This window comes from Garra rufa, chromosome 4 (genome assembly GCF_049309525.1).
Source record: "Garra rufa chromosome 4, GarRuf1.0, whole genome shotgun sequence".
NCBI classification, from domain to species: domain Eukaryota; kingdom Metazoa; phylum Chordata; class Actinopteri; order Cypriniformes; family Cyprinidae; genus Garra; species Garra rufa.
Genome location: NC_133364.1, coordinates 32,435,910 through 32,463,815, shown reverse-complemented (window position 1 = coordinate 32,463,815; position 27,906 = coordinate 32,435,910). Strand labels below are relative to the sequence as shown.

The 27,906-nt window shown below is 41.4% G+C and overlaps 1 protein-coding gene and 1 pseudogene across 1 annotated transcript in view; one reads left to right on the top strand and one right to left on the bottom strand.

The window, feature by feature from the left end:
• LOC141333833 (uncharacterized) overlaps window positions 1-27,559 on the bottom strand; it is a 376,082-nt gene extending 348,523 nt beyond the window's left edge. The window contains exons 1-2 of the mRNA XM_073838980.1: window positions 27,415-27,559; window positions 9,302-10,379 (exon numbers count right to left, since the gene is read on the bottom strand). Of these exons, the coding sequence (XP_073695081.1) occupies window positions 9,302-10,379; window positions 27,415-27,499 (1,163 nt within the window). The 5' untranslated portion in view covers window positions 27,500-27,559. The remainder of the gene's footprint in view (window positions 1-9,301; window positions 10,380-27,414) is intronic.
• On the top strand, window positions 439-3,364 carry LOC141333335 (uncharacterized; annotated as a pseudogene).
• Window positions 27,560-27,906: the final 347 nt, after the last annotated feature.

Below are 27,906 nucleotides of genomic sequence, written 5' to 3'. Positions count from 1 at the left end.
TTTTTGTAATGTAGTTGTCTGTTTGCACACAATGAGAAAAAAATACAACTTTTTAGACAGCCCGGTCCGTGTATATTTTGGTCATTGGATTTTCCTTTCAGAAACGGATATTAAAAAACAAAAAACAGTGGTTATTTGATTTTTGTTTTAAAATACAAAATATAAAATTAAAATACAAAGCGTTTCTCTTTTTCAGTGTCAAAAAGAGATGAGCGAAATTTTAAAAATGATTTGAATTTCACTTTCTATTTCGGATATCAAAAAATAAAATTACTTTAAAACAGAATCGAAAAAAAGGCCCGTTTGTTCATATTCCGAGACCGGATGTGGTTAGCACTCACGTGACAAGACCGCCACATTTGACAGAGTGACAGTGCTTAGCCGTGCTTAGCCCAGAATAAAATGTCTTTAGAACCTTACTCAGTTATGATTTTAGACATGGCAAAACAAGGCCTGTCATCCACAGAAATCTCAGCGCAGATATCACAAGTAAATGGGGGAGCAAGAGGATGTTCCGCTAGAAACGTGAGGAGATTTTGCAGTGAAAATGGATTAAGTTTGATGGGACTCCCTGACGCACATTTGGAGTTGGAGGTGGCAAAAGCTATAACCGAGGTATGATCCTGCTTTTTTTTTTTTTTTCACAGAGAGAGAGAGAGAGAGTATTACATTTATTATTATTATTTTATTATTGTTCATATAACTGTTTTATTGTGTTTTTTGTATATGCTTTGGCAACATTGTTTCAAAAAACTTTCATGCCAATAAAGCCCTATTGAAATTGAATTAGAGAGAGAGAGAGAGAGAGAGAGAGAGAGAGAGAGAGAGAGAGAGAACATGTGATATGCACAGTATGTCCCGTATTTATATGTCTTATCAAATTTATTTGGCTGGCATCTTTTATTGCCCGTTTATTACGAATGGTACATAAATCCCAATAAATAGCCTCAGCCCTCAGCCTTCCATTGTTTATAAATAGTTTCTAAGTCACAGTTAACATAATCCTCACAACACTGATACATTCTATAACACAAAAACGTTTTATTTCATGAAACAGACATCAGTTGGTAAATATTTGGAACGTAGAACAAGACATGTATATTTTTTATTTTCTAGACTGGACCTACATATGGAAGAAAGATGATGAAGGGGTATCTCGCCATGAAAGGAGTGCATGCTGCAGAGATACGAATTGGATCAGCGCTCAGAACTATGCATCAGCCATACCATGAAGCAAGACGTCAGGTCTGTTACTGTCTCCTCTCTCTAATACATAATCAAATATGTGGATGGAATTTATGTGTAAATATGATATAATGTTTTTTTTTTGTATTTGTTTTTTTTTTTGCTGTTTAGCTGCAGTTACTTAGATTAAGATTAAAAACGTGCAGATATTTATATTAAGCCTATAATCAGAACAAACCCCTAATTTTCATTTTACTTTTTTGATAGAGACACAAATAGACATTAGGTTATATTTGTAAAATATGCAGCCATATAGGACTAATGAGATTTTTTTTGTGTGAAATAGTTGCATTGTTTTCCTATCTCTCTTAGGGTGCCCGCAATCTCAACCCCATACCATATCAAGCTGATTACATGGGTCAAAAGGTTCATATGGACCAAAACGAAAAACTGGCTATGTTTGGGGTCACCCATGTTTTAGCCATTGATGGCTTTAGCAAAAAGATTGTCGCTCATTCTACAATGCCTATAAAAAAACAACCTTGCCATCTATGAAGATGTTTTCAGGTAATGGCAATTATTATTATTGTGGACACTAAAGAAAGTGCATACACATGGCTACCATTCATGATAGAATATAAAACATATAATAACTGTTGAACATCTACAGTATATTGTTATGAAGCCTATTATACTGAGAATAACTAATAACAGTTAAGTTTGAAAAGTTTTGCACAAAATAAAACACTTTTTTATCCAATAGGCCTGCAGTACTTGCCTATGGTATGTGGGACCAGGTACGAGTAGATCATGGCAAGGAGTTTTATTTGACGCTTTTCATGCAGGAGCTGCTGTCATCTCACCGCCATAATCAGGAGCGAAGGCCTTATTTACAGACTTCATCCACAAAGGTACAGCTCAACAGTTTGTTTGGTTGCTTCAGCAATTCACTTGTATCCCTGCTTTTTTATTATTATTACTATTATTATTTTTGCTTTAGCAGTATAATGTTGTTTTGCATGTATGAGACAAATTGTCGTTGGTATTACTTTTTTAAATCTGGTTACAGCTTAACAATAAAAAACTGCTGCAGAAGCAATTACATCCTATTTGTCTTCAAGCAGAATTCCTGGTAAAACTATAAATTTACTTGTTCGGCGGTCGATGTGCATAATGACTGCTGAGTTAATACATTTACAGATTTACTGGGAATCCTGCATGACCATTTTTCCTTAATAGACTAAGATTTATTTACCCACCAGAACAAATTGACTGATTACACATCTTTGTTGCAAATTCAGAATCATATAGTTGAACGAATCTGGCCTGAAGTCAACAATCGTGTCAACTATCCACTGAAGACAGCTCTTCTGGGGTTGGTGGATCAAGAGGAAATAGACATGAATGACAGCCTTGTGAGATATTGTGTGTCCAACCTTACTGGCCGCTTGTGTGAGATTGGTCTTACAAGGCTGGTGGAGTCATGGAATGCTCATCGAATTCCAGGTGAAATAAAACAGTGTTTTGAAGATTACAATAATTACAAGAGGCATTCATAAGTTTCAATACCAACAGTATGTTCTTTATTTTACAGGTAAAGGAATACCAAATGACTTGGCTGGCCAAGGGTGTCCCAAAAAAATCCAACAGGAGCTGTTGCCTCATTCAGCTGAAGCAGCAGACCTTTACAGCCAACAGCTGGGATCATCACTGACCAGACATTCAACTTTTGGAGTTGATCCATTTTCAACTGAACAGGACAAGATTACAGTTGAGAACCAGTTTGCCGAGCAATATTCAGACATTTCAGAATTGTACTCTAGAGCAGTGAACAATGACTTTGCCCCATACAAACAGGCATTGCTCTGTCTTATAACCACAACTCAGCGCAATGTGTGAAAAGCCATTAGCTCTATTTAACTGTTAACTGTAAATTTGTTTGTGTAAAAATTCAACATGTTACTCCTCTTCAAAAAGGGATCTCAGAACAGAAAATGTCTCTGACAGACCATTAATTTCAAATATGGTGTTGTTTGCAGTGTTCCCTCTACATTTTGCACAGTGCACAGAGGTCTCCTGCCACTGTACCACACATGTTTTGCAGCCAATAATGCTCCGGCAACACTCTGTGAAGACTGGCTCCTCAATAAATTCTAAAAGACAAAATGAGAAAAACTAGTCATTCTTAGTGTGTCTATATGACCTTAACTCTTAACCAGCACCCCTATTTTTTGAGAATTTTCTGAAAATGACATATAACCAACTACAAATGTCTGTAGCTCTTAAACCCTATAGTCCACAACTGGTCTTTTTTTAAACTGACACTTGAAACTTTGTTACCCGAGAGTCATAATTCAAAGTAGCAAAGAAACAGAGTAAAACAAGGTAAACATTTTACATGAAAGTTACTTACTATTTCTGTGAACGAACTTAACTTAGGGAAACATTTATCAGACTTTATGTTAAAGGCCTGAAAACAATCAATCAATCAAAAAATTTGATGACTAGACATTGGCTTGGTTTTCAAGCCTTTTAACTACTTGGAAACCGAGGAGCGCAAGTGACAGGTCGTGCAACCAGTTTTGGATTAAAAACTGGGATGCATTTTGAAGAATAGATCCTTACATTGAAATTTAATTATTTTTTGGATTCTTCCGAAGTGATCTGAACCATAAGAGATAAAAGATAAGTATTGCTGTTCATTTTGCTCATGTTTACATTATCAGTTCTTCAGGATTTCATTTAACCCTTTCCTCTCTTATGTACTGATTGCAAAAACATGTTCAGAACATGATTCTTAAATGTTTTAGCTTTCAAATGATGCATAGATTTATGATAGTCAGTTGAATATTTGTTATAAAACAAAGGTAAATAAATGTAATAAAAAGTATAGACACATCCCCAGTGTATCCGGGCCAGGATAATGCCATCTATGAAGTTAATAGCTGTGTCTGAAATCCCTCCCTATCCACTATTTAGGGTGTCTGCCATTTTCTAGTGGTGTCCGAATTCTGATTGAACGACATCATACTCTACATTTGTTCACTACTTTTACCCACAGCCCTTTCTGATTTAGAGTGTACATCCGATGTACACTTGCTGAAGCACTATTTACCACAATTCAATGTGTAGAGGACTGAGCTTGAGACAATTTTATATAGATGACTTGTTAAAATTAAATAAAATATTAATAAGGTAATTTTGTTTTATTAAAATATTATTTAGGCATTAACACAATTTTATGTGTTTGACTAACAGTCAGGTATTGTAATAATATGTGGCATTGTTGTTAACATTAATATTTCATATAATATTGTCTAAATAATAGGTTAATAGGTACATCGGATGTACACTCTAATTCAGAGAGGATTGTGGGTAAAAGTAGTGAACGAATGTAGGGAATGATGTCGTTCACTCAGATTTCGGACACTGAAACAAATTGGCAGACACCCTAAATAGTGCACTATATAGTGGATAGGGAGCCATTTCAGACACAGCTTTTGTTAATGTATCCTTACATCATAAGTTTTAACACAAAGGTTTGCATTTGTACATGTAATTAATTGTAGTGGATGAGACATAGGTGACCATGGTTAAAAAATGTAATAATGCATATTTGGAAAATTACAATTCTTGATCAAACTGGATTCAAAATAAATGTACATGTGGGACAATGACTATCTATTGTTTACTCACTCATACAAATAACACAGCAGAATCCTTGCTTGATGATCTGTAGCTGGGAAGGAGTCAGGATCACTCTTTGAGTGGCAGCTAGATTGGTGAGCTCTTTGATTGCTGCAGTGATATCTGGTAAGGTCTGTGATGCCAGTACAAGCTCTTCTATCTTCTCAGTCACCTCTCCAATTCCAGCAGCATCTTCATCTTTTCGGCTATTACAAGGAAAAAACATAATAGATATACTGTTTGTGTTTTAGTGGTTTTGCTTGTGGTAGCCAAATAAATCTTTGGCCCAAACATTATAGAAGCCACTAAAATACAGAAGCATTAATGGCCAAAGGGTTGGCAAACCGGTGCTGATTTGAAATTAAGTTTCAATAGTATGGACAACAAAGGTAAGGACAAATATGTAAGGGATAATGTATAGCGAGGAGGTTGTTATTGAGAATACAACCCCGACAGGCTGTATCGGGAGCCCGACGCGAAGCGGAGGGATCTTGAGCAGCCTGAAGGGGTTGTATTCTCAATAACTACCGACTCGCTATACATTATCCCGCTTATTACATGGCTACATACCAAATAAATCATTACTTTGAAACAAAATATTGATTTAAAAAGGAGTTTATTGATAGTTTACGATTGTATTGCTTCCGCTAAACTTCCGCTAAAGAAAATAGTGTGCTCCGTCTACGGTTAGAATCATGTGAGTCCATAGCAACGCTCTGTTTTTCACGACAACGGTCTGTAAAGGCTGATTTATACTTCTGCGTCGGACCTACGCCGAAGCCTCTACGCTGTAGGCAACGCGTTGGTTTTCATTTATACTTCTGCGTCGTTGTCCGCGTTCACGTGCGCAGAGGGAGCATGTGAAACCCGAGGGAGCGTTCCTAGCAGACCAATCACAGCGCTTGTGTCCGCGTTGAGTTGACGCGTTGTTACATTTTTGGAGAGGTGCACGTCAGGGTACGCCGAAGGGTATGCGCGTCACACACAGCCTACGACGTAGCTACGGCGTAAGTTCGACGCAGAAGTATAAATTGGCCTTATACTCCGCAGCGGTCTGTTATCAAGAAATAACAGACCGCATTCTATATTGGAATTTAACCAAGCCATGTAATAAAAGTAAATAAACAATGCCTTTCAATATATGGACAAATAAGAGAAATATGAATACTTAATATTACCTCATTCTCCTCCTTTTAGAGCCCTGTACCTCCTGGAAGGCCTGTTCTTGTATAGCAAGAATCTTTCTTGCATTTTGTTTCCAGTACTGGGACCCTTTACATTAGGGGTGAAAACCAGAAAAAAGGTTAAATCATCATGAGTGTATCTCATCCCCTCTAATTTTAAATCACAAAAGTAAAGACTTAAAAATAAAACAAAATTAAAAGGTTAGTTCACCCAAAAACAAAAATGATGTCAGTTATTACTCACCCACATCACATGTTATTCTAACCCTGTGTAAGACTTCCTTTCTTTGTCGCATCATAATTTGAGATTTTTATGATGACATCTGATAATCACTCCTCAGTAGTGTTATAGGTGGCCGAAACTTGATCGATCAGAAAAAAATATTAAGACATTGTTAAAATAGTGAAAGTGACTCCAGTGGCTCAACCATACGTTTATCAAGCGACGAGAATACTTTTTGTGTGCAAAAATCAACAAAATAACGACTTTATCCCACTATTTATTCTCTTCAGCTTTGGTCTTGTGTGTTTCCTTGGTGTTTTTACTTAGTCTATGTGTTTTTACTTAGTCTATGTGCGTAGAGCTTCTGGGTTGAACGTCACACGCACCACTCAAATGACCTGCGTAGACCAACAGTGAGCCTGTGTGAAGACGTATGAATAGTGGAATAAAGTCGTTATTTTGTTGATTTTTACGCACAAAAAGTATTCTTGTCGCTTGATAAACGTATGGTTGAGCCACTGGAGTCACTTTGACTATTTTAACAATGTCTTAATTACGTTTTCTGATCGAGCAAGTTTCAGCCACCTATAACACTACTGAGGAGTGATTTAGCTATCAGATGTCATCATAAAAATCTCAAATTATGATGCGACAAAGAAGGAGGTCTAAACTGAGCTAATTTTCATTTTTGGGTGAACTAACCCTTTAATGTTTCTCACCAGTTGTGCCTTCAGACTCCAAAATGGCATTCCCCTGCACATCAGTCAATACCATTGGGTCATGACACCCAATGGCATCTTGAACTTTACCGATTATCCCCTGAAGGGTAGCCTCAGTTTCCAAAAACCGGACCACCACCATTCTGCTGGGACTCAACCTCCCACCAACCACCTCAGCAAGAAAAACCAATCTGGAAGAACATCATATTAAAATAATCATTATGACACACACTGCATTCAAAATCCTATTTAATGTAAATAGTCTATGCATTTTGTATATCAATGAAATGCGCTCAGTTTGCTTTTATAGTATCTTTGGGTTAACTGTTGTGAGAATGTAACAATCTCTTCTTTGGAACAGGATCAAACAATACACAAAGTTCCATGTACATATTACTTTCATAACATTTTGCATAAGCTTGCAGACAGACACTGCAAAAACATAACCTTCACCACTTTCTTGGCAGAGGTTATGAAAGTCGGGGGGAATGTTAAAATGTAAATGAAAAGTACAAGTAGTATTAACTATTACACTACAACTAAAAAGGAGGCAGCTGGAGATTATAATATTATCAAATGTGATGAGGTGTTTTTCATTTATATCTAATTCTATTTTAGACTTTCCCGTGGCGTCTGTCGTTGCTATGCAAACATGCACTGCGCTCTCCACAATGATCGTTTGCATCCCTGAAATTTATAAATCGTATCACAGTCATTTAAGAAGTTAACGTTACCTTTGAAATGTTTTAGAGCAGATGATGATGATGATGTACTAGGAGTAACAGTCGCAGGTGATCGCATAAATGAAAAACGAGCTGTGGCATTTGAAGATGATGAGGTGTCCTCCTCCTCACCATGAACCTCATAGTGAGCTCTTGGAGTAAGGTCCAATGTACTAAAAAAACCAGAAGCTCCAGGAAAAATGGCCACATTTGCGTCGTCAGTCACATATAGACTATGTGCTGAGACCTGTCAAGAAATGCATAAGTCAAATAACCGCAAGTGTTTATTTCCACATTTTTCTCAATTAGTGCTAATATTTTCCAGTGACTACTGAGAGATTAACTTCTTAAAATCAGACACCACAATGTTTCCGTTAAAAGAAAAGTTTTACGGTTTCGCCAGCGAACGTTAACGTTAGCTATCGTTAGAGTTCGTACGTTAGCTTAAAACATTTTTTACCTGGAAAATGCGACTTATTTTTTCTGCAGTCATGTCTTCTTCCCTGAGAGAGACTCTTTTATTGTTTCGAAAAACAACGTATTGATCCATGTCTGCTCTGCTCTATGATCACGCTCAATTAGTCGTCACAGCACGTAACTTAATTTCTTCACAACTGTCAAATGTGGCGGTCTTGTCACGTGAGTGCTAACCACATCCGGTCTCGGAATATGAACAAACGGGCCTTTTTTTCGTTTCTGTTTTAAAGTAATTTTATTTTTTGATATCCGAAATAGAAAGTGAAATTCAAATCATTTTTAAAATTTCGCTCATCTCTTTTTGACACTGAAAAAGAGAAACGCTTTGTATTTTAATTTTATATTTTGTATTTTAAAACAAAAATCAAATAACCACTTGTTTTTTGTTTTTTAATATCCGTTTCTGAAAGGAAAATCCAATGACCAAAATATACACGGACCCGGTCCCTATCTTGTTTGCCAAAATATGTTGGACATTCAGAGGACGTTTACAAGTAAGTATGCCATTAAACAATACTTGGCCATTTTGATTGATTGTGAAACATGTAGTAGGTTGACTATATACTAATTATGTTGTTAAATAGAATTTGCAAAAAATAACTTTAACAGCAGTGTGTTGTTTAACCATGCAAAACCATGTATCCAATTCATCATGTTTTTAAGAGTGCAAACATAAATCAATGCAGAGAAATGTTGATATTCCGAGAGTTTAATGTTAAATGAAAATGACAAACAACAAGAAAACATAAAATATTTTATATCCATTCCATTCATTCAACACCTGGAGAACAAAGCTATTGTAAGAATAAATAAAAGTCATTTTTATGCATTCAAATAATTATAATTATTTAATTAACCAGAATTTGGTAACAATAAAACAAGGTGAGGAAAAATACTATATTTCATAGAGCATTTAAAAGTTTAGTTCCCCCAAAAATGAAAATTATGTCATTAATTACTTAATTAATCAATTAACCCGTAAGATCTTTGGAACACATTTTAAGATATTTTTTTATGAAATCCAAGAGGTCTCTGACTCTCCCGTAGACCGCAAAGGTATTACTTACATAATTTTAATTTCTGGGTGAACTAACCCTTTAAGGCTTCTCTTTTGTGTGAATTCTAATATGCCTGTTAAGGGATTCATTTTGCGTGAAACTTAGTCCACATTGAGGGCAGATGTAAGGTTTCTCTCCAGTGTGAATTCTTTTGTGCCTTTTAAGGGTTTCCTTTTTAAAGAAACTTTTTCCACATTCTTGGCAGGTATAAGGCTTCTCTCCAGTGTGAATTCTCATGTGGTTTTTAAGCTCTCCTTTTTGATTGAAACCTTTTCCACACAGTTGGCAAGCGTAAGGCTTCTCTCCAGTGTGAATTCTATTGTGCCTTTTAAGGGTTCCACTATTAAAGAAACTTTTTCCACACTGTTGGCAGATGTAAGGCTTCTCTCCAGTGTGAATTCTCATGTGGTTTTTATAGTCTCCTTTTTGATTGAAACTATTTCCACACAATTGGCAGGTGTAAGGCTTCTCTCCGGTGTGAATTCTCATGTGCCTGCTAAGGGATCCAATTTGAGTGAAACTCAGTCCACATTGAGAGCAGGTATAAGGTTTCTCTCCAGTGTGAATTCTGCTGTGCCTTTTAAGGGTTTCATGTTTTGTAAAACTTTTTGCACATTGTTGGCAGTTGAAATATCTCTCCCCAGTGTGAACGCTCATGTGGGCTTTGAGGTTTCTCTGTACAGAAAAACTCTTTCCACACTGTTGGCAGGTGTAAGGCTTCTCTCCAGTATGAATTCTCATATGGTTTATAAGGACTCCTTTTTGACTGAAACTATTTCCACACAGTTTGCAAGTGTAAGGCTTTTCTCCGGTGTGAATTCTCATGTGTCTGTTAAGGGTTCCTTTTTTAGTAAAACTTAGTCCACATATAGGGCATATGTAAGGTTTCTCTCCAGTGTGGATTCTTAAATGGTTTTCAAGGCTTTCTTTTTTAGTGAAACTCTTTCCACACAGTTGGCAGATTAAATTACTTCTAGCTCCTGTTTTCTGAGCTCTCTTTTGCGTAGTCTGTTTAGTTTGTGAGCAACTAAACAAATTTTCTCCAGTGAAACCATGTTTCTTATACTGATCTTTGTCTTCCATTTCATTTAGTTCTTCCCTTTCCTCTTTCAGCAGCATCAGGTCTAAAGCAGAAAGAGACCAATACCAATTTAATAGCACAAAGCAACATACATCGATACATTTAAAAACCAGCAACATATATGCATGATACTACCCAGTAAACCAGCGGTTCTCAATTCCAGTCCTGGAGACCCCCTTCTCTACATGTTTTGCATGTCTCTCATTTAACACACCTGATTCAGATTAACTCTCTGACAACAGGCTGTTCTTATAGAGCAGCAGAAATAACTCTTGAGAACTCTTTTGTCTTTATTTTATAGCTTTGAACTCCTGGTTGTTGAGGAAATATGTCAGGTAGATCCACTCCCCAGTTACTTGGTCAAAGCCTGCTTATCTTTTCTATCTGGTATATTAACCAATATTATACATTCTTCTCTCACCTCTACTGTGCTTCGTTCATCTTTTAAGGCTGCTGTAATAACTCCTAGACTTAAGAAACCAAGCACTCACCTTAAGAATTTTGCCAACCCTACGCCAAATTTCAATTTACCCTTTCTCTCAATTTTTGGTTTAGGTTGTTGCATATCAGGTTAATTTCCACCTTTTAAAAGATAGACTGTTCGAATTGTTAAAGTTGTCAATGATCTGCTGATGGCTGCAGATTCTGGACTCAGTAGCAACACTTATTCTACTTGATCTAAGTGCAGTCTTTGATACTATTTCCCATCAAGTTCTCTTAGATCAGTGGTGCCCAAACTTGGTCCTGGAGGGCCAGTGTCCTGCAGAGTTTAGCTCCAACCCAAATTAAACACAATTGAGCATGCTAATCAATGTCTTCAGGATCATTAGAAAATCACATATGGGGGAGTTTGATCAGGGTTGGAACTAAACTCTGCAGGAAAGTGGATCTCGCGAGCCAGATTTGAGCATCCCTGCTCTATCGGTATTACTGGTGTCCCTTTTAGTTGGTTCAAATCTTATCTCTCTGGGTGCACTCAGTTTGTCCATCTTAAAAATTTCAGATAATACTCTTAATCTGTTACCGCTAGTGTGCCTCAAGGCTTTGTTTGGGCCCTCTTTTATTTATCATTTACTTATTACTTTTAGGTTATATTTTTAAGAAATATTGTATTAGTTTTTATAGCTATGCTACTCTTCCTTCTTCCACTTTTTAGGATTGTTTAGAAGAGATTATTAATAGAGATCGACCGATATATCGATTTCCCGATATTTTCCCCGACATTTAAGCATTTTACCACAATCGGTTATCGGTTTTGTAATATCGTGTTCCCCGATAAATGCCGCCATCTTGTGGACGTTTTGAGAATTACGCGCATGATCGCCATTGCAACCCAACGTCTGAGGGGAAAACGTCTAGGTTACGAAGGTAACCCTCGTTCCCCTAAGGAGGGAACGGAGACGTTACATTGGGATCTCGCTTGAGAGACCGATCACCTCTGAGCCTTATTAAAAAGGCCAATTGAAAATTGGCGAGTGGACGTGCGCGCCGGCCACGCCCCCGTACATACGGGTATATAAGATGGCTGCGCGCACCACTCAGTCAGGCTTTTGCTGAAGAGCCGGGAGAGCCCAGCGTCAGCGCGACGCCAGGGGCGTGGCAGGGGAATGTAACGTCTCCGTTCCCTCCTTCGGGGAACGAGGGTTACCTTCGTAACCTAGACGTTACCCCTTCAGTCGAATCACTTCGACGTTACATTGGGAACTAGACCCATGGAAAAGGCCACGACCCTGACGCCGCGTTACGCACAACGCCACGTGCCGGCAGGTCTTCCCAGACGTGTCCGCAGGCGGTCATTGAACGTAACCTTCCCAACGCCCCGAGGCCCCCTTTTTATAAGGGGGCCTGCAGGGATGCCAGATGTACTGAAGCATGGGTTGGGGGGGCGGAGCACATGCAATTTGTGCATGTGGAAATGAGAATAATTCAATATATCCATAAGATTTCTTAGGGATACACGAGGGAAACAGCGGTCTCCTCCGCTGGAAAATATTGAAAAGTATAGCCACAACCTGCGGGGCGAAGGAGACCCAGGCAGGATCACAGCCAAGGACTACTCCGCATCTAGCCCTGACTGCGGGGCATGGAGGACCCAGGTTCGCCGGAGGGAACATTCTGGGAGATAGCGCACGGATCCACGTGGGAATGGCGCAGCAAGCCGACACCAGCCGTCCCCCCGCTCGCCTGAAGTCTTATGTTAAGACACGGGAGGAACAGCCTCTGCGCGGAGGTTGAAGAACCTAGCGAAGGTATTAGGTGTCGCCCAGCCCGCAGCTCTATAGATATCTGCTAGTGAGGCGCCATGAGCCAACGCATAGGATGAAGCAGCACTCTTAATGGAGTGAGCATGAACACCTAAGGGGCATGGTTCTCCCAGATATAGATAAGAGAGGGAGAGGCATCTACCACCCAATGAGCCACCTCAGTTTGGGGACAGCATTCCCTTTCTGCTGAACCCCAAGCAGATAAGCTGCTAGGTGCGTCTGAAGTGCCGAGCGAATTCATTTTCACATAGACACAACATCGCAAGGCTGGGTCTGCCTCCTCCAGGGCAGAGCTTGCAGGTTCACCACCTGACCGCGGAAAAGCGTGGTGGGGAACCTTGGGCACAATAGCCGGGCCGGGGTCTCAGGTAGTAACGTGAGAGTCGCCGGGCCCGAACTTCTTGACACACTTTGCTGGCAAGGAAAGCTTGTAGGTCTCCAACCCTCTTAATAGGAGCCGGGGCAGTCAGGAGCGCTGTCTTAATGACAGGACTCGACTGAGGCCCACTGAGCACCTCTGGGGAACCTTTGCTCGTTCAATGGGAGCCAGGGCAGTCAGGAGCGTTTTTCTCGCTCGACTGAGGCCCGAGGCTCCAAGGGAGCGCCCCGCGGCCTGAGAAGGCGACGGGGAAGCTTCCCTACAGAGAAGTTTGTAGGTCTCCTTACCCTCTTGATGGAGGCCAGGGCAATCAGGAGCGCTGTCTAAATGACAGGAATTCTAGCTCGACTGAGGCCAGGGGCTCAAATGAAGCGCCCCGCGGCCCCGAAGGGCGACGGGGGGGTCCCAAGAGGGTATGAGGCGCGGTCTGGCACCTCTGAGGGACCTCACGACCAGTGGGTGCTTACCTATTTTGCTTCATCTACTGCATGTGATATGCGGCTAAGCGGCGGCATATATTCCGAGAGTCGAGGGGACAGCCTGCGCTCTAACTCTCCTGCAGGAAAGGAAGCACTACTGCAATCGTGTATCTCTGTGCCTCTCAGCGAGAGGAATGCCAGCGATAGACCTCATCTCAGTGCGTGAGCCAGCCTTTGCCAAGGGAGCCCAGTACCGAGTGATAGTTTGTATCACGGCCTGTGGAAGGCCGGAGAGATCTATGGTGTCAAGCCGTGCCCTTACAGGGAGGGACTGCCGCGAGGGGAAGGTTACTAAGACCTAAGCCCGGGTGGGCCGTCCTTGCAGCGCAACCTCCAGACTTACTCCTCGTCCTCCCTGGACTCGCACAGAGTCTGCGCAAGGAGGCTCACTGGGGAAGGGCGTACTTGGGCCCCGGAGGTCAGCTATGTGCCAGAGTTACTCTGGCAATGGGAGGAATCGGGAGGGCGAGCGGATGTGGCTGGGCCTGCCGATATAACTCCAACTAGCTGCGTCACGGGGTGGAGTCGCCATTCTGCAGGTGGGTGGACTGCCGTGGGAACCGGGGGGCTGCACGGTTGAGTTTCCCTGCTTTAAATGAATGGCAAGTAGCAAAATCTGCCACGTTGGACTCCATGGGAGCAGATGGGAGGAGCTGTAAGCCTCTGTTGTACATGGCAACCCAACCCGTGGTAAGCCACGGGCTGACTTGTCGGCAATACTGCGGGAAAACGCCAGTCCGGAGAGAGCCGAGATGCCATGCCCATCATAGGACTCGATCGTGCTGCAGCGGTCTCACATGAAACAGCTTAACGGCAAGCGGCTAGAGCTGACATGTGCCCCAGGAGCCTCTGATTTGAGGGGACCGCTGAATAGTTCCTGATTAGCTCAGAGACTACAGCACCAACTGCGCGCTCTTGGTAGCAAGGCGGGCCGTCTTGTGGACCGAGTCGGGCTCCCGACCGAGGAAAGGGATTCCCTCGGTTGGCCTGAAGGACCAGATGGCGGGGGTGCCGAGGCACCAGGTCCCTGTATTCGCACAACGGAACTCACGAGTGGGCTGGTAAGCACCAGTCGAAGAGACGGTTGAAGACGCGAGTACCTGTCTGCCGAAGAGGGGACAGGGGAGCTCCTATGGCCTAAAGAAGGCAGGAAGGAGAGGGACTAGCCAAGTGGAAGCACCTCGCGCTGAGCGCTCGACCCCCGGGGCAGACCGCCGGAGGGGTGTGCACCGGGGAAAGATCGAGACGCGACAGCGGGTGCCCTTCAGGCAGATGGCTGCAACCCAGCCCTGGAGACGGAAACATACTTGTATGTGCGTCGTCGTGAGCATGTGTGCCGACAGCCTAAGAAGGGATCGGAACAGAGCTCCATCCAGGGCGGATGTTAACCCACCACTCTAACTGGACACGTGAAGTCAGGACTCTTATCAAACCCCGACCTCGTCCCGGCCGGAGAGACAGGCTGGATCGCGTCCTTCGCCAGTAGGAACGCGACCTCCGCAGGCAGAACAGAGGCACGCCTGTTTCCGAATAAAGAATGTAAGGGGTACCTGTGAGTCTGGGCGGACGCCTGGAGCCGGGCCGTACCGTCCGTATCAACCAGTGTAGTGGTATCAAGGGAACGTTGACCGGCGTGACCGTGGTGGGGCAGCCTGGGGAAAGACAGGGAAGGAGACAAAACCCAGAAGGATAAACGTCCTGGAGAAGTGTCTAACTGCGCTAAGCAGTGCTTACCTACTTCCCTGGTTCCCGCGCTGGCGACATCCGATCCCGAGTCTGGTTCCGAGGAGTGGAAGTGCTGCTCAGGAAGGAAACTCGGGGCCGGGGCCCCAGAGGTGAGAAAGCTGGGTCTTTCTGTGATTTCAAATGACCGGCTAAGTCCCGTTTCCAGCGGGAGTGCCGACAGAGTAGCTCTCTCCACCTCCGGGGGTGCTCGCATCAGGGATGCTTCGAAGCTCGCCTGCGAGGGTCTTCCGTCGCAGGACCCTGAGAGGCGAGCGGCGTCCCTCTCCCACGGGCGGCTCGACGTCGGCTGCGAGCCTGGATCGTGTGGCTCAGCAGGGGACGGAGCTGCGGGGGGACGCCCTCGGCGACGGGCAGGCGGAGGCGGGGGCCCCGGCGGCGGAATGGTAACTTCGCGGCGGGGCAGGATATGTTGGACGGCCTCCGTCTGCCTCTGGACCGTTGGAGCGCCAGAGGAGACGCCCAGCCCGAACGACGGGGAGGCGTACTGCTCTGGCAACTCGACGGGGTATGCTGATGGGCGGAGGATCGCAGGCTTTTGGGGGCCGGCGATACGTTCGACGCCGCTGAGCAAAAACCCTTCACGGTGTCGCCGAATAGGCCGCTCTGGGGAATGGGAGAGTCGAGAAAGCGAACTTTGTCGGCCTCTGCCATCCGGGCCAGAGTCAGCCATAGGTGGTGTTCCTGGACCACGCAGGTGGACATCACCTGACCAAGGGGACACGCCGCGACCTAGTGGCCCGAAGGGCGAAGTCAGTGGCGGCGCAGAGTTCTTCAAGTACCCCCTGGTCAGGACCACTCTCGTGCAGGCCTTAAGGTGCCTGCACCTGGCACTTTTGCAGTGTTGCAATGGCCTGCAGGGCGGGGCAGCGTGTCGGGGGGCGCAGAAAAGGCCCAGCCGATGAGGGCGGAAGAAATTTCACATGCCCTAAAAGGGAGGCAAAGGTGCACCGCGATGGCGCGCCCGACCTGGGGGACCGCCACGTACCCCTTGGCTGCCCCGCCATGGAGAGTGGCGAGGGGAGAGGAGCTGGAGTGCGCTTCAAATTAATAGGGCGCCATCGATTTTGTCAGCTCCTCATGCACATCCGGTCAGAACGGGACCGGGGGGGAGCGCGGCGCTGCCGCCGGTGCCCCCCCCAGGAACCAGTCGTCCAGCCTAGAAGGATCGGCCGGAGGCCCCTGAGGAACCCTCAAACCGATCCCCCCCGGCTGCCCGGAAAAGCATAGCCGACAGTTCGACATCAACCTCCGGGGGGGCAGCGACCACGGGTGGGCGCCGCGCCGCGGGAAGAGATGTGTCACCGTCTGACTCTCCCTCTGATGCTGTGACAGACATCTCATCCTCTGCAGGAGCACCGAAGGAGACGCTCAGCCCGCCAGGCGGGGAAGCGTCTGCTGCGGAAACTCAACGGGACCGCGCTGAGATAGAGAGGTCCGCAGGGCTTTTTGAGCCGGCGGAACGCTGTCTATCGTAAATTGAATGTCCCCCCCCGCGCCCCACCGCGGTGGCCGAAGAGCATAGGCGGCTCAACGGCTGACCACGGGAGGGAGGCGGGGGGAGCCAGCTCGCGAACGAGCGGCAGGACTTCAGCGTGGTCATGGTCATGCTTTCACCGCATGGACCATTCATGAGCATGAGCACCACCCCAGCGTGCTCAAAGCCTAAACACGTGAGGCAGCGCTCATGTCCGTTTGCTGAGGAGAGGAAACTACCACATCCAGAAACGCACGGCCGAAAAGACATCCTGAAAAGGACGTCTAAAACGGCCGCTAGAAATTGCTCTTTTGTGATCCCGGTTTGCCCAGGGAGGGGCCGCGGGGCAATGCACTCGCCGGGGCTGCTCGCTGGAATGCAAAAAGGCTTTATATGGCCGTGAAAAGGGCCGCCCGCGGGACCGCGCTGACGGCTGCCAAACAATGCTCTTTCTGTGAAACACTCTTTTAGTTATGGCAGCGCAGCAGCAGGAGGGAGCATGAACTCTGAAGAACTCTTCTCGGCTGTTTAGAGGCTCGACACATCGGCTCTGAAAGCAAAAGTCTGACTGAGTGGTGCGCGCAGCCATCTTATATACCCGTATGTACGGGGGCGTGGCCGGCGCGCACGTCCACTCGCCAATTTTCAATTGGCCTTTTTAATAAGGCTCAGAGGTGATCGGTCTCTCAAGCGAGATCCCAATGTAACGTCGAAGTGATTCGACTGAAGGGGTAACTACAACTGCGTGCACAGGTAAAGTATTCTTACTTGTTTTGCTATATTTAGTAAACTTTATTTAACATTACAGCTATTAATGCACAAATTAGATGTGTTACATAAATGACTGATATGTAGTTTATGCAGCTTGGCTCTAAGAAATAAAGACGAACTCACAGAGTCACTCAAGATAATCTGTCAAATCCTGTCACAATAAAGATGTAACTTTGCCTGAATTAAATAATATACAGCCATGAATAAGCATATGTTGTAAATAAAAACGCTGAATTTAATTCTCTCTCTGTCGTCTACATGCTCATTATTAGTCTCGTGAAGTTGGAGTCACTAATGCCCAGATAAACCGTCATGTCCTGTTCCAATACAGACGTAACTTGCCTGAATTAAATAATATACAGCCATGAATAAGCATATGTTGTAAATAAAAGCGCTGAATTTAATTCTCTATCTGTTGTCTACATGCTCATTATTAGTCTTGTGAAGTCGGAGTCACGAATGCCCAGATAAACCATCATGTCCTGTTCCAATACAGATGTAACTTGCCTGAATTAAATACAGTTACTAATGAGCGTCTATGCTCATCAATCGTCTCGTGAAGTTGCTTCCATTTTGCCGTTCACTCACCGGGTTGATGCTCATGAAATGCTCCAGCACAGCCACCGCATATAACTTTTTACAAGATACACTAAAACACCCCTTATTATATTAAAATTTATTATACAACCATCATTCCGCTAATAAACGTCTTCTAAATAAATATAACTAAGAAATTGAATGCACTTTGTCAGCAGGCATTTCATAATCTAGAACGACAAAGTTTTTTTTTTTTTTCAAAAAACTAATTGTGATATGTCAGAAATGCAATAAAAACGATGTTTTGTTTGTTATATTTGAATATTGCAGAATATTACTCAGTAAATTAACATTATCCAGCAAATTATTCTTCACTCTTTAGCCTATAAACAGCTTTATAAACCAAATAAAACTGTAGTTTAAAATGAAGTTACATTTCTGCAAAGTTGATATGACTCCTGTGCTTGAAGACAGACATATATTTATATATATATTTATTTTGCTCATTGGTAATGTTAGTGTTGCTGCTCATGCTTTTCATAAAATATTTTTATTGTTGTAATATGAATATTAAATTGAACATGAAAGACTGCTAACATTCAACACTTTTTTTTTTCTTTTAAGATGTCCAAAATAAAAAAATAGACAGCCAAGTGAAGTATGGACTTACTTCACTCAGTCATTGCCAGGGCTGGCAGTTTGCAAAGAATGACAAATGAATGTAAACATGGGGTCAAAAGCTAAAACAACAAAAAATACCTCCAACCTGTGGACTCACCTAAAGATACATCACTCAACTATCTTTGAAGAGGCAAAGAAAAAAACAGATGCTGAAGAGGAAAATAAATCAAGCCATGTTCAAGCTTCTCTTCCTCTGATGTTTGATAAACAGGCAAAGTGAAAGACATCTGATGTCCGCTCAAAAACGCTGGACAGGATGATTACTGAAATTATTGCTACAGACCTATCAGCCTTTCAGCTTTGTTGAAAATAAAGGTTTCCAGAGACTCATGACTACTGCAGAACCAAGATATACTCTAAAGAGTGAGAAGTTCTACCGAACAGAGGTGTTCCCCAGTATTCACAACAGTATCGTTGAGAAGGTTAAAGCACTGCTTAAACCTGATAAAGCAGGTTATAACTTGGCTTTCACCACAGACTGCTGGTCCGGTACAACTGAATACAAAAGAATGGGAAATTGACAAAGACAGAGTGGTTCTTGTTCTCAGGGACAGTGGTGCTAACGTTGTCAAAGGTATAAGAATTGCTGAACTGCCTGACATGAGCTGCAGTGCCCACATATTACAGCTTGTTGTCAATGATGGCCTTAACTCACAAAGAGCTGTCCAGAATATTCTATCAGTGCTGAGAAGCTGTGCTACCCATTTCAATCATTCACTGCTAGCCAAACAGCGTTTAGCAGTGATCCAGCAGGACCTTGGCCTACCCACACATTCCATCATTCAGGCTGTGCCAACCCGATGGAATTCCACCTTGCACATGCTGGTCAGGATGCTAGAGCAAAAAAGGGCTTTGAACGTATATGCCAGTGAGCATGGTGGGTTCACTAGCCTGAGTGCTGAGCAGTGGAATCTTGTCAGTAATATTACTGACACCCTTTCTCCAGTGGAAGAGGTCACTCTTGAGATGAGTCACTACGAAAGTTCAGCATCATGTATCATCCCATCTGTCAAAGTTCTGAAGATGTTGCTCAGAAGCCAAGGTCCCTCCTCTCATGGAATTAAAACAATGAGACAGGAGATGCTGGAGAGTCTCACCAGACGGTTTGCAAAAGTGGAAGAGGTGAAATGTGTAGTCCTTGCCTGCCTTCTGGATCCAAGGTACAAGGCACATGCCTTTTCATCTGACACCACACTGTCAAATGCAAAAAATTTGCTTAAGGAGGAAACAGAGAGCAAGATAATGCACAAAGCACACAAGGTGAAGAAACAGTCAGATGATTCCAGCACCCTTTCAAAAAGGCCACGGACGGAAGAAACTCAAAAGAAACTGATTGATGAGATGTATGACACTATGCTTGGTGCTAGTTCTGAAGTTGCAGGGTCTAGCCTTGAAGGAGAGCTTCAGCAGTACCTTCTGGAACCAGTGATTGATAGAAGGATGGGCAAGCCACTTGAATGGTGGAAACAAAATGAGAAAAGGTTCCCCATTCTAGCTCCTCTGTCAAGAAAGTTTCTTTCCCCCCGACCTTCTTCAGTGCCCAGTGAGCGAGTCTTCAGTGAAGTCGGAGCCATTTATGAAAACAAACGAAGCAGGCTTACGAGGCAGAACACTGAAAGCCTCTGTTTTCTACACTACAACCTAGTTCTGCTCAACTGGGAGTATTAAGCTGCATTAAAACAGCAATGTTATTTTTATTTTTCAGGTGGCTAAGAATGTTACCGTTTTTTTTTGTTTGTTTTTTTTTACCTCATTGAAGATTTTATTTTTGAAGAAAAACACTTTAGTTACTGTGCACTTCTTGTATTTTTTTGCACTTTGCACAGAGATTTGATTTGTATGCAAGGAGGGAGTGATTGTTATAAATAAAATGGTTTGTTCAGTTCAGTTGTGTTATAATCATTGTGTCAAAAACAAAAGTATAATAGTAAAAAAAATATCGGTTATGAATATCGGTTATCGGGCACGCAACCAAGCAAATAATTGGTATCGGCAATAAAAAAATCAATATCGATCGATCACTAATTATTAATATTATTGAGAATTCTATAATCTCTTCATTTTCTCAGGTTACAAGTCTGGGTGTCATCCTTGATAGTACTTTGCACACGTAAATCTCGGAGACGTCTATTTGACGTCTGCATTTACATCTGCAAGACGTAGTTTGCTCATCTGCAATACAATTATTGGAGCGTTTCTATCAGATGTCAAATAAACATCCCTTGTTGTACCTTCTGTTCGTTTAGTCACTATGGGGTCTAGGGCATTTAGCTATGCTGCTCCTCATCTTTGGAATTCTCCTTCACAATCTATACAACAAAGTGACAGTCTGACTTCTTTTAAATCATGTCTTAAAATGTATTTGTTTAGATTAGATTTCTCTAATCAGTTTTAAATTATATAATGTTAAAAAAAGTGCGTCCATCCATCGAAAAAGTGTCCCACACAGCTCCTGAAAAACAGTCTCCTGAAGTGAATCAATGTGTTTTTTTAAGAAAAATATTAAAAATTTTATAAACAGTAAGCTCCAGCTTCTGCTTACTGTCGTACAAACAATCACAATAGCCCCGTGGATGTAGGACAATTACGTAGCGTAAGGAGAGAAAGGAGAGAAGCAAAACAAAACACCGTCATAAATTACAAAACAAAGATTTGTAAAGAAAAATGTCGGAGGATTTTGATATAAGCCAAAAGAAGACTGGTTTTCTTTTGTTAAACAAAGACAATTTTGCTTCCTTTGCTCTTGTAAACAAAAAGTGCTTGCGAGACTAGCATATTCTCACCGGACCTTATGCTACGCCTAAAGGCGGCCGTACACGGTGCGAATTCGGACAGTCGGAAGACCGTATGGTCACGCACACGTCACAAGTGACTTTTTTTACGGACGCAGTGGTACACGGCACGATTTTAAAACCTACCGATTTCCGAGGTAATCACATTCTGAGAGGAGGGTGTATGTACTGTTCAATAAAACTGCTCTCTGTCTATCTCATAACTGCATATAAAAAATATGAGCTGTGATACTTTGCTACACATGCAGGAACCGTCTGATCACCATTGCGTGTGTACACTCGTTGCAAACTTGACAAAACTTCACCTCTACAGCAGTGCTAACAAGCATAAAATTAAAGACATTGGAACTGCAATGCTACAGCACTGTACAGTATTGTAATGTATGTTTTAACCTATATTATGCACGTCGAGGGGGCTAGTTGGCCACCACTATAGCTAGCAATAGCTGTAGCAAACAATAGGTGATCGATCACCGATCGATACCTCATACAGCGCTCGCTGACTGTTCTTGCCAATGTTCAGCGAGATTATCCTCTTTCTCAATAGTCCAAGTCACCGTGTGGCGCTGTCATGTTCATCTTCTTCTGTGGTTTTGATTGGTCATTTGCAGTTTGCTCAACAAATCAGCTCGTTCAACAGCACACGTCACGTCTTCAATCCGACAGCTCCCGAAGTTTTTCGACATGTTTAAAAATGATCGTGAGGTCGTGAAGTGCTCGTAAGGCAGTCTGCTCGTCTCGTAAGTTGTCATACACCATACGAGCCCCGACCATACGAGAAGAGACGATTCCCTCCGATAACCACAAAAATCGCATGCGAGCTCGTACGACCTCAAAAATCGCACCGTGTACGCCCGCCTTAAGTCATCCTTTTTGAGTGACAGAGGAAAATGGCCATCATACACTACATGACTGAGGATCACAATACCAGGTTTTAAAGTCGGTCGATCACAGTAAACTAGGGCTGTGCAATAAATCGCATGCGATTGTCATGCGTATCTCATCAGTAAAGCCGGTTCTGTGATTAGTAGTAAATCTCCATCACCTGCGTTCAGATGGCGCGGTATTTAAAACACTGAGCCGTAGATCACTGAAAAGCTACGCAATATCGCGTTCAAAATCGTGGATGAATCGCATGCGGCTCAGTGTTTTAAATACCGCGCCATCTGAATGCAGGTGATGGAGATTTACTACTAATCACAGAACCGGCTTTACTGATGAGATACGCATGACAATCGCATGCGATTTATTGCACAGCCCTACAGTAAACTCAAGCAGAAACGGGCACCCTGTTGCTAGGATAAATTACAAATGAAAACAATATATGTTCTAAAATCAGCTTAAATATCAAACACGTTTGATATTCTGAGTGGAATCAGAGTCTGAAGCTGAAAAATTTAGAGTCTGTGACTATCATAGTCTACCACAATTTTCTATGGAACCCGTCAACACAAATCTGCAGACTGGCTCTCATTTTTGCCAACTACTGTAAAAAATGATAGCGCCAATTAGTTATCACAACTTAACATTTTGAGTTAAGTTAACTTATCAGGATTGAACTTGTTGAGATAACTCAAAAATCTAAGTTTTTCTTGGTTGAACTTATCAGACTTAAAAGAATGAGTCAAATGAACTTATATATGTCAGTTAACATAACTGCTTCAAACATCTGAGCTTTAAATAGTACAAATATGTGCAAATGAAAACTTATTAACATTTTATGATACCAATACATTTTAAAATTGTATTTGTATGCAATCAACAATTTTGTAATTTATGTTATTATTTTTTATGCATTTCTATGCATGTGATTTATAATGTCCAAATGATATTTCCATGAACTGCAAAAATGTAAAAATCAGTGTAATGTTCAAGCTATATTATCATACAAATGTACCATTTATTTATTTATTTATTTAATTTGCGGATGACAGACGATGAATGTCTTTCTGCCATTTTCTCACTTAAATGACGAGGTGCCTTTTCACTTGAGGCTCTCCTCAAATACCTGCGTCTTTATCGGTTAAATTAGTTTTTCATTGTACTATTGATTACATAAAAATTTGTAGGAATTTCGATTTATATTTTTTTCTAGATGACGTCAGACGACGAACGTCTACTGTAACCACCACCATTTTCTCACTTTAACGCTGTGATGTGTTCTTCCCGGAGTTTCTCCTCAAATACCTGCATCGTTTATCTTTCAAATTAGTTTTGGCAGACAGTAGAAACCGGTTCTTCACCGTGTTAATTGAGCCGTGGAGCTTCATCTTGGTCAGTTTAAGGTGAGTAATGCAAATCTCTGTTAAATATCTATCATCTTTGGTAATGCTATTGTGAATATCATAAATGTATCCCTCAAAATATGTTAAGTATTTAAAAGATAAGTGTTGAGTTTCATATTCAGTAAAGACATTTATCATTTGGAATCTTTCTGTACTCACTTCTAAGATACTGTTTTAAAGTATTAAATGTAGTCAAAGTAAGGTTAAGTGATAAACCAGACCAACGCTCAGTTTCGCGCTCAAAATACTTAAACTTTTAACGTAAACGCAGTACTTTGTGGGCAAACAGTTATTCGCTTCAAAAATTATATCTAATCGTTAGAAATTATTTAATTTATAGATTTTTTTTTTCTAGATGACGTCAGACGACGAACATCTGTCTTTAACCACCATCAGTTTCTCACTTTAACGCTGTTATGTGTGTTCTCCTCAAATATTTACCTGTGTCATTTATCTTTCAAATTAGTTTTGGCAGACAGTAGAAACTGTCTTCACCGTGTTAATTGAGCTGTGGAGCTTCATCTTGGTCAGTTTATGTGAGTAATGTAAAAGTCTGTTTAATCTATCATCTTTGGTAATACCATTGTGAATATCAGATATGTATCCATAAAATTACGTCAAGTATTTAAAAGATGAATTTAGAATTTCATATTGAGTCACAAAATTTATTATTTGGAGTGTTTCTGTATTCACTTCTAAGGTACTGTTTTAATATATAAAATGTAGTCAACTATTTCTAGAATAGGTGAGGTTTGTTAGTTTGTTCGTATATAACTGTAGTTTGTTGAGCAGTATTTTTATTAACATGCAAGTTCTCTATTTCTTCTGTTATTTGCAGACTTAAACCTCAGAGATTCCTGTTTTTGTGCCTACACTAAGAGGCTCCAGTTCACCAGGTGGTGATCAGTGTTCTGTAAAGGTGCATGGACTGAAAAATCATGAAAAATAATTCGCAAAACTGTGTAGTGTGCTAACTGAAACGTATATGATGTGCACCTTTTTGTTTTGCTTTATTTGCCTTCTGAATTTCTGTTATTGTGTTTTAAAACAGTGAATGATCAATTCATTTTGTCTTGACATTGGTTACTTTCAGGGTTCGAAATTAACTTTTTTGATCACCAGCCAAAGTGGCTGGTAACTTTCTGAAGTTACCAGCCAATCAGAATTTCCATTAGACAAATTTTTACGTGGTGAAAATTAGGGATGCAACGGTTTAAAAAAATTAAAAGTAAAGAAATACGAATAATCTATCTAACTAGAAGCAACAGCACAAATAAATACAATAGAGTAAAGATGCAATAAAATAAACTGATTTTTCGTTTTTTTTTTTTTTTTTTTTTTTTAAGTAGGTCTAACATTAGTTTTTAGGTACAGAAACTGGCCCGGGGCCCATCTCCTTCTCGGGTCAATTATTCAAAGGCCCCCCTATGCCTGACATTTCCTCTAAAGGTGTTTATTTTTAAACTTTTTTTATTAACCAAAACATAACTTATAAAAAACCTCAAACAAACAAACTTTAAATTAAGACTATACTTTTGAATTTAAAAGAAAACCCTCTGCTCAGTTCTAACTTTTTAACATATATACAGATTTAAATCTCCTGAATTCTTTAATTCAGAGATTCTTTACAACTTCAGAGTATTTTTTTAAGCATTTAAGTATTCATTATAAAACACTCACAGGACAATCATTTTGACAACTACGAAAATACTTTAAAATTTCACGCAAAAGTACTATGGATCAGAGCCCCGAAAGCATGAATAGTTTGTGAATCAATAACGGACTTATGCGTGCCTAGACTCCGATATACAAGAGTGTCATACATTACGCGCGAGTTCGTTAGTACAATTACTCTGATCGTACCTTTACATTAGCGCGGTCGAGGGTTTGTTTCATGCAGCCAAGAGATGAAGTAGACACCTGTTTTCCCGCGGGGGTATAGGTTACTTTTATGCAGGTTTTTTGCGGGCGGGAGTGGGGCAAAATATAAATGTCGCGGGCGGGAGCAGGACGAAATAACATTTCTGCGGGAGTAATATTTGTGCGCGTTCTGAGGCGCGGGTTTGCGCGCTTCGTATGAGCGCACACACAGATCTTCTCACTTCTCACTGCGCGCGCGGGTTTGCTTCTTATGGCTCTTAAATGTTGAAACTGGCAAAGTTTAAATGAGTTTAGTTTAAATCCAGATAGCAATGTGTGCAGTTCAGGTATCACCTGCACACGAGCGCTATCAGCACCCGGGAGACGACGGAATAATGACTGCTCATATTACAGCATGCGGCACTCGCACTGAACAATAATGGTTTGTCCAGGGGACAAACGACCCAGAGCGTCTCTGACATGATTTGCATGATTGGCTCAAGCATCACCGGCCAAACTGGCTGGTAAGTTTTCATCAATACCCGCCAAAATGATTTTTAACCCGCATTTGGCGGGTTGGCGGGTGTTAATTTCGAACCCTGGTTACTTTATGCAGTACCAGTTGGATCTTGTTGGATTTCAGACACTTTTATACTGTTTATACAGTATTATTGTTCATGTAGTACATTACTGTTTTTTTTTGCCCAAATTATTTTGATGCAGTACATTACTGTGTTTTATACTGTATTGTTTTTGCAGTACATTACTCTGTATTTTATGTAGTATTATTGTTTATGCAGTACATTACTCTGTATTTTTGCAGTATTATGTAGTACATCACTGTATGCTTCATACAGTACATTACAGTTGTTCATGCAGTACATTACTCTTATGCTGTATTATTGTGTATGCAGTGCATTGCTGTATGTTTTATACAGTATCATTGTTCATGCAGTACATTACTCTGTATTTTATGCAGTATTATATTAATACAGCATAAAATAGAGTAATGAACGGCATGAACAACGGTAATGTACTGTATGAAGCATACAGTGATGTACTGCATAATAATACTGCAAAAAAATACAGAGAAATGTACTGCATGAACAATAGTGTATAAAACACTCAATAATGTACTGCATAAACACCCCTATGCTTCATACAGTATTGTTGTAAATGAATTGATCTTGCAGTGGAATAATAATAAAAATAGATTTCAAATGTTTTTGTCCTCAGTTAAGACAAATTCTCATTTTAAATTTCAGTCTATTCAACTTTATTCTTACTTAACTTGACGTTTAAGTTCATTAAACTTAAGTTATGTTCATTTGCACTTATTTTATAAAGTCCTGTCAACTTTATTCTTAGTTAAGACAACTTGATAATTTAAGTTCATTAAGTTGTTATCCAACCTTCTCTCTTCACTGTTGCAACTCCGGCCCGTTCCAACACGTCTCAGAATGTTAGTTCTGGCCCAGAGGAAGCACCCAACCACCGAACGACAAGGATCTAATTTTAATTTAGACATTTTAAGCAGGAGGATTGCATATATATGATCGCAGTCACACGGTTCATGAAGCTCCTCCCGCCATTGTTTTGAATGCGTCCGGAAACGTTCTAGAACCAAAGACGTCACTTCCTTACGCTGCCGAATAGCTCTTGAAATGGTCTATAACCAGCCAACCAGTTCAGCAGGGGTGTCAATTAAAGTGGGACAGTACTTTTGTGTGTTTAGACATTCATTTCTGTAGGGCTGCACTTTTTAATAAGGACCAAATGAGTGAGTTCAGCTTTGATAATAAAAACCAACCTGTTTGTTCCTCAGTATCTTCATGTTTGACTCTGAATGTTTCTTCAATCCTCATATCTTCACTCTCCTCTTTAATAAACGCCATCTTTATAATAGTGTGGATCTCAGTTGATACGCAGAAGTTTTTTTTTTTTTTTCTGCAAGTTAATTTGTCCTGTTTAATAAAAGAGAATAATTAACAGAAATAAAAATAATTCTAAGCTAAATCTCTGGGTGCGTCTCAATCAGATCCCTAGTTCAGTAGTCAGCATACTGGTAAGGAAGGAAGTCAGTCAGAGTGACAGAATTACATGATTTAAAAAAAAAAATCAAAACTAGCACTCAAATTAATAAAGGGATACTTATATAAGGTTCATATTGTATTACGACTTATAGTAGTACTGACTCATTTCTATGTTATATTTAATGAATTCCACTTTCATAAAAACGTTTGCAGTGTATTTGCAAATGGCATAATTGGAATTGTTTTGAGCAGCAGGTCTCTTCATCAGC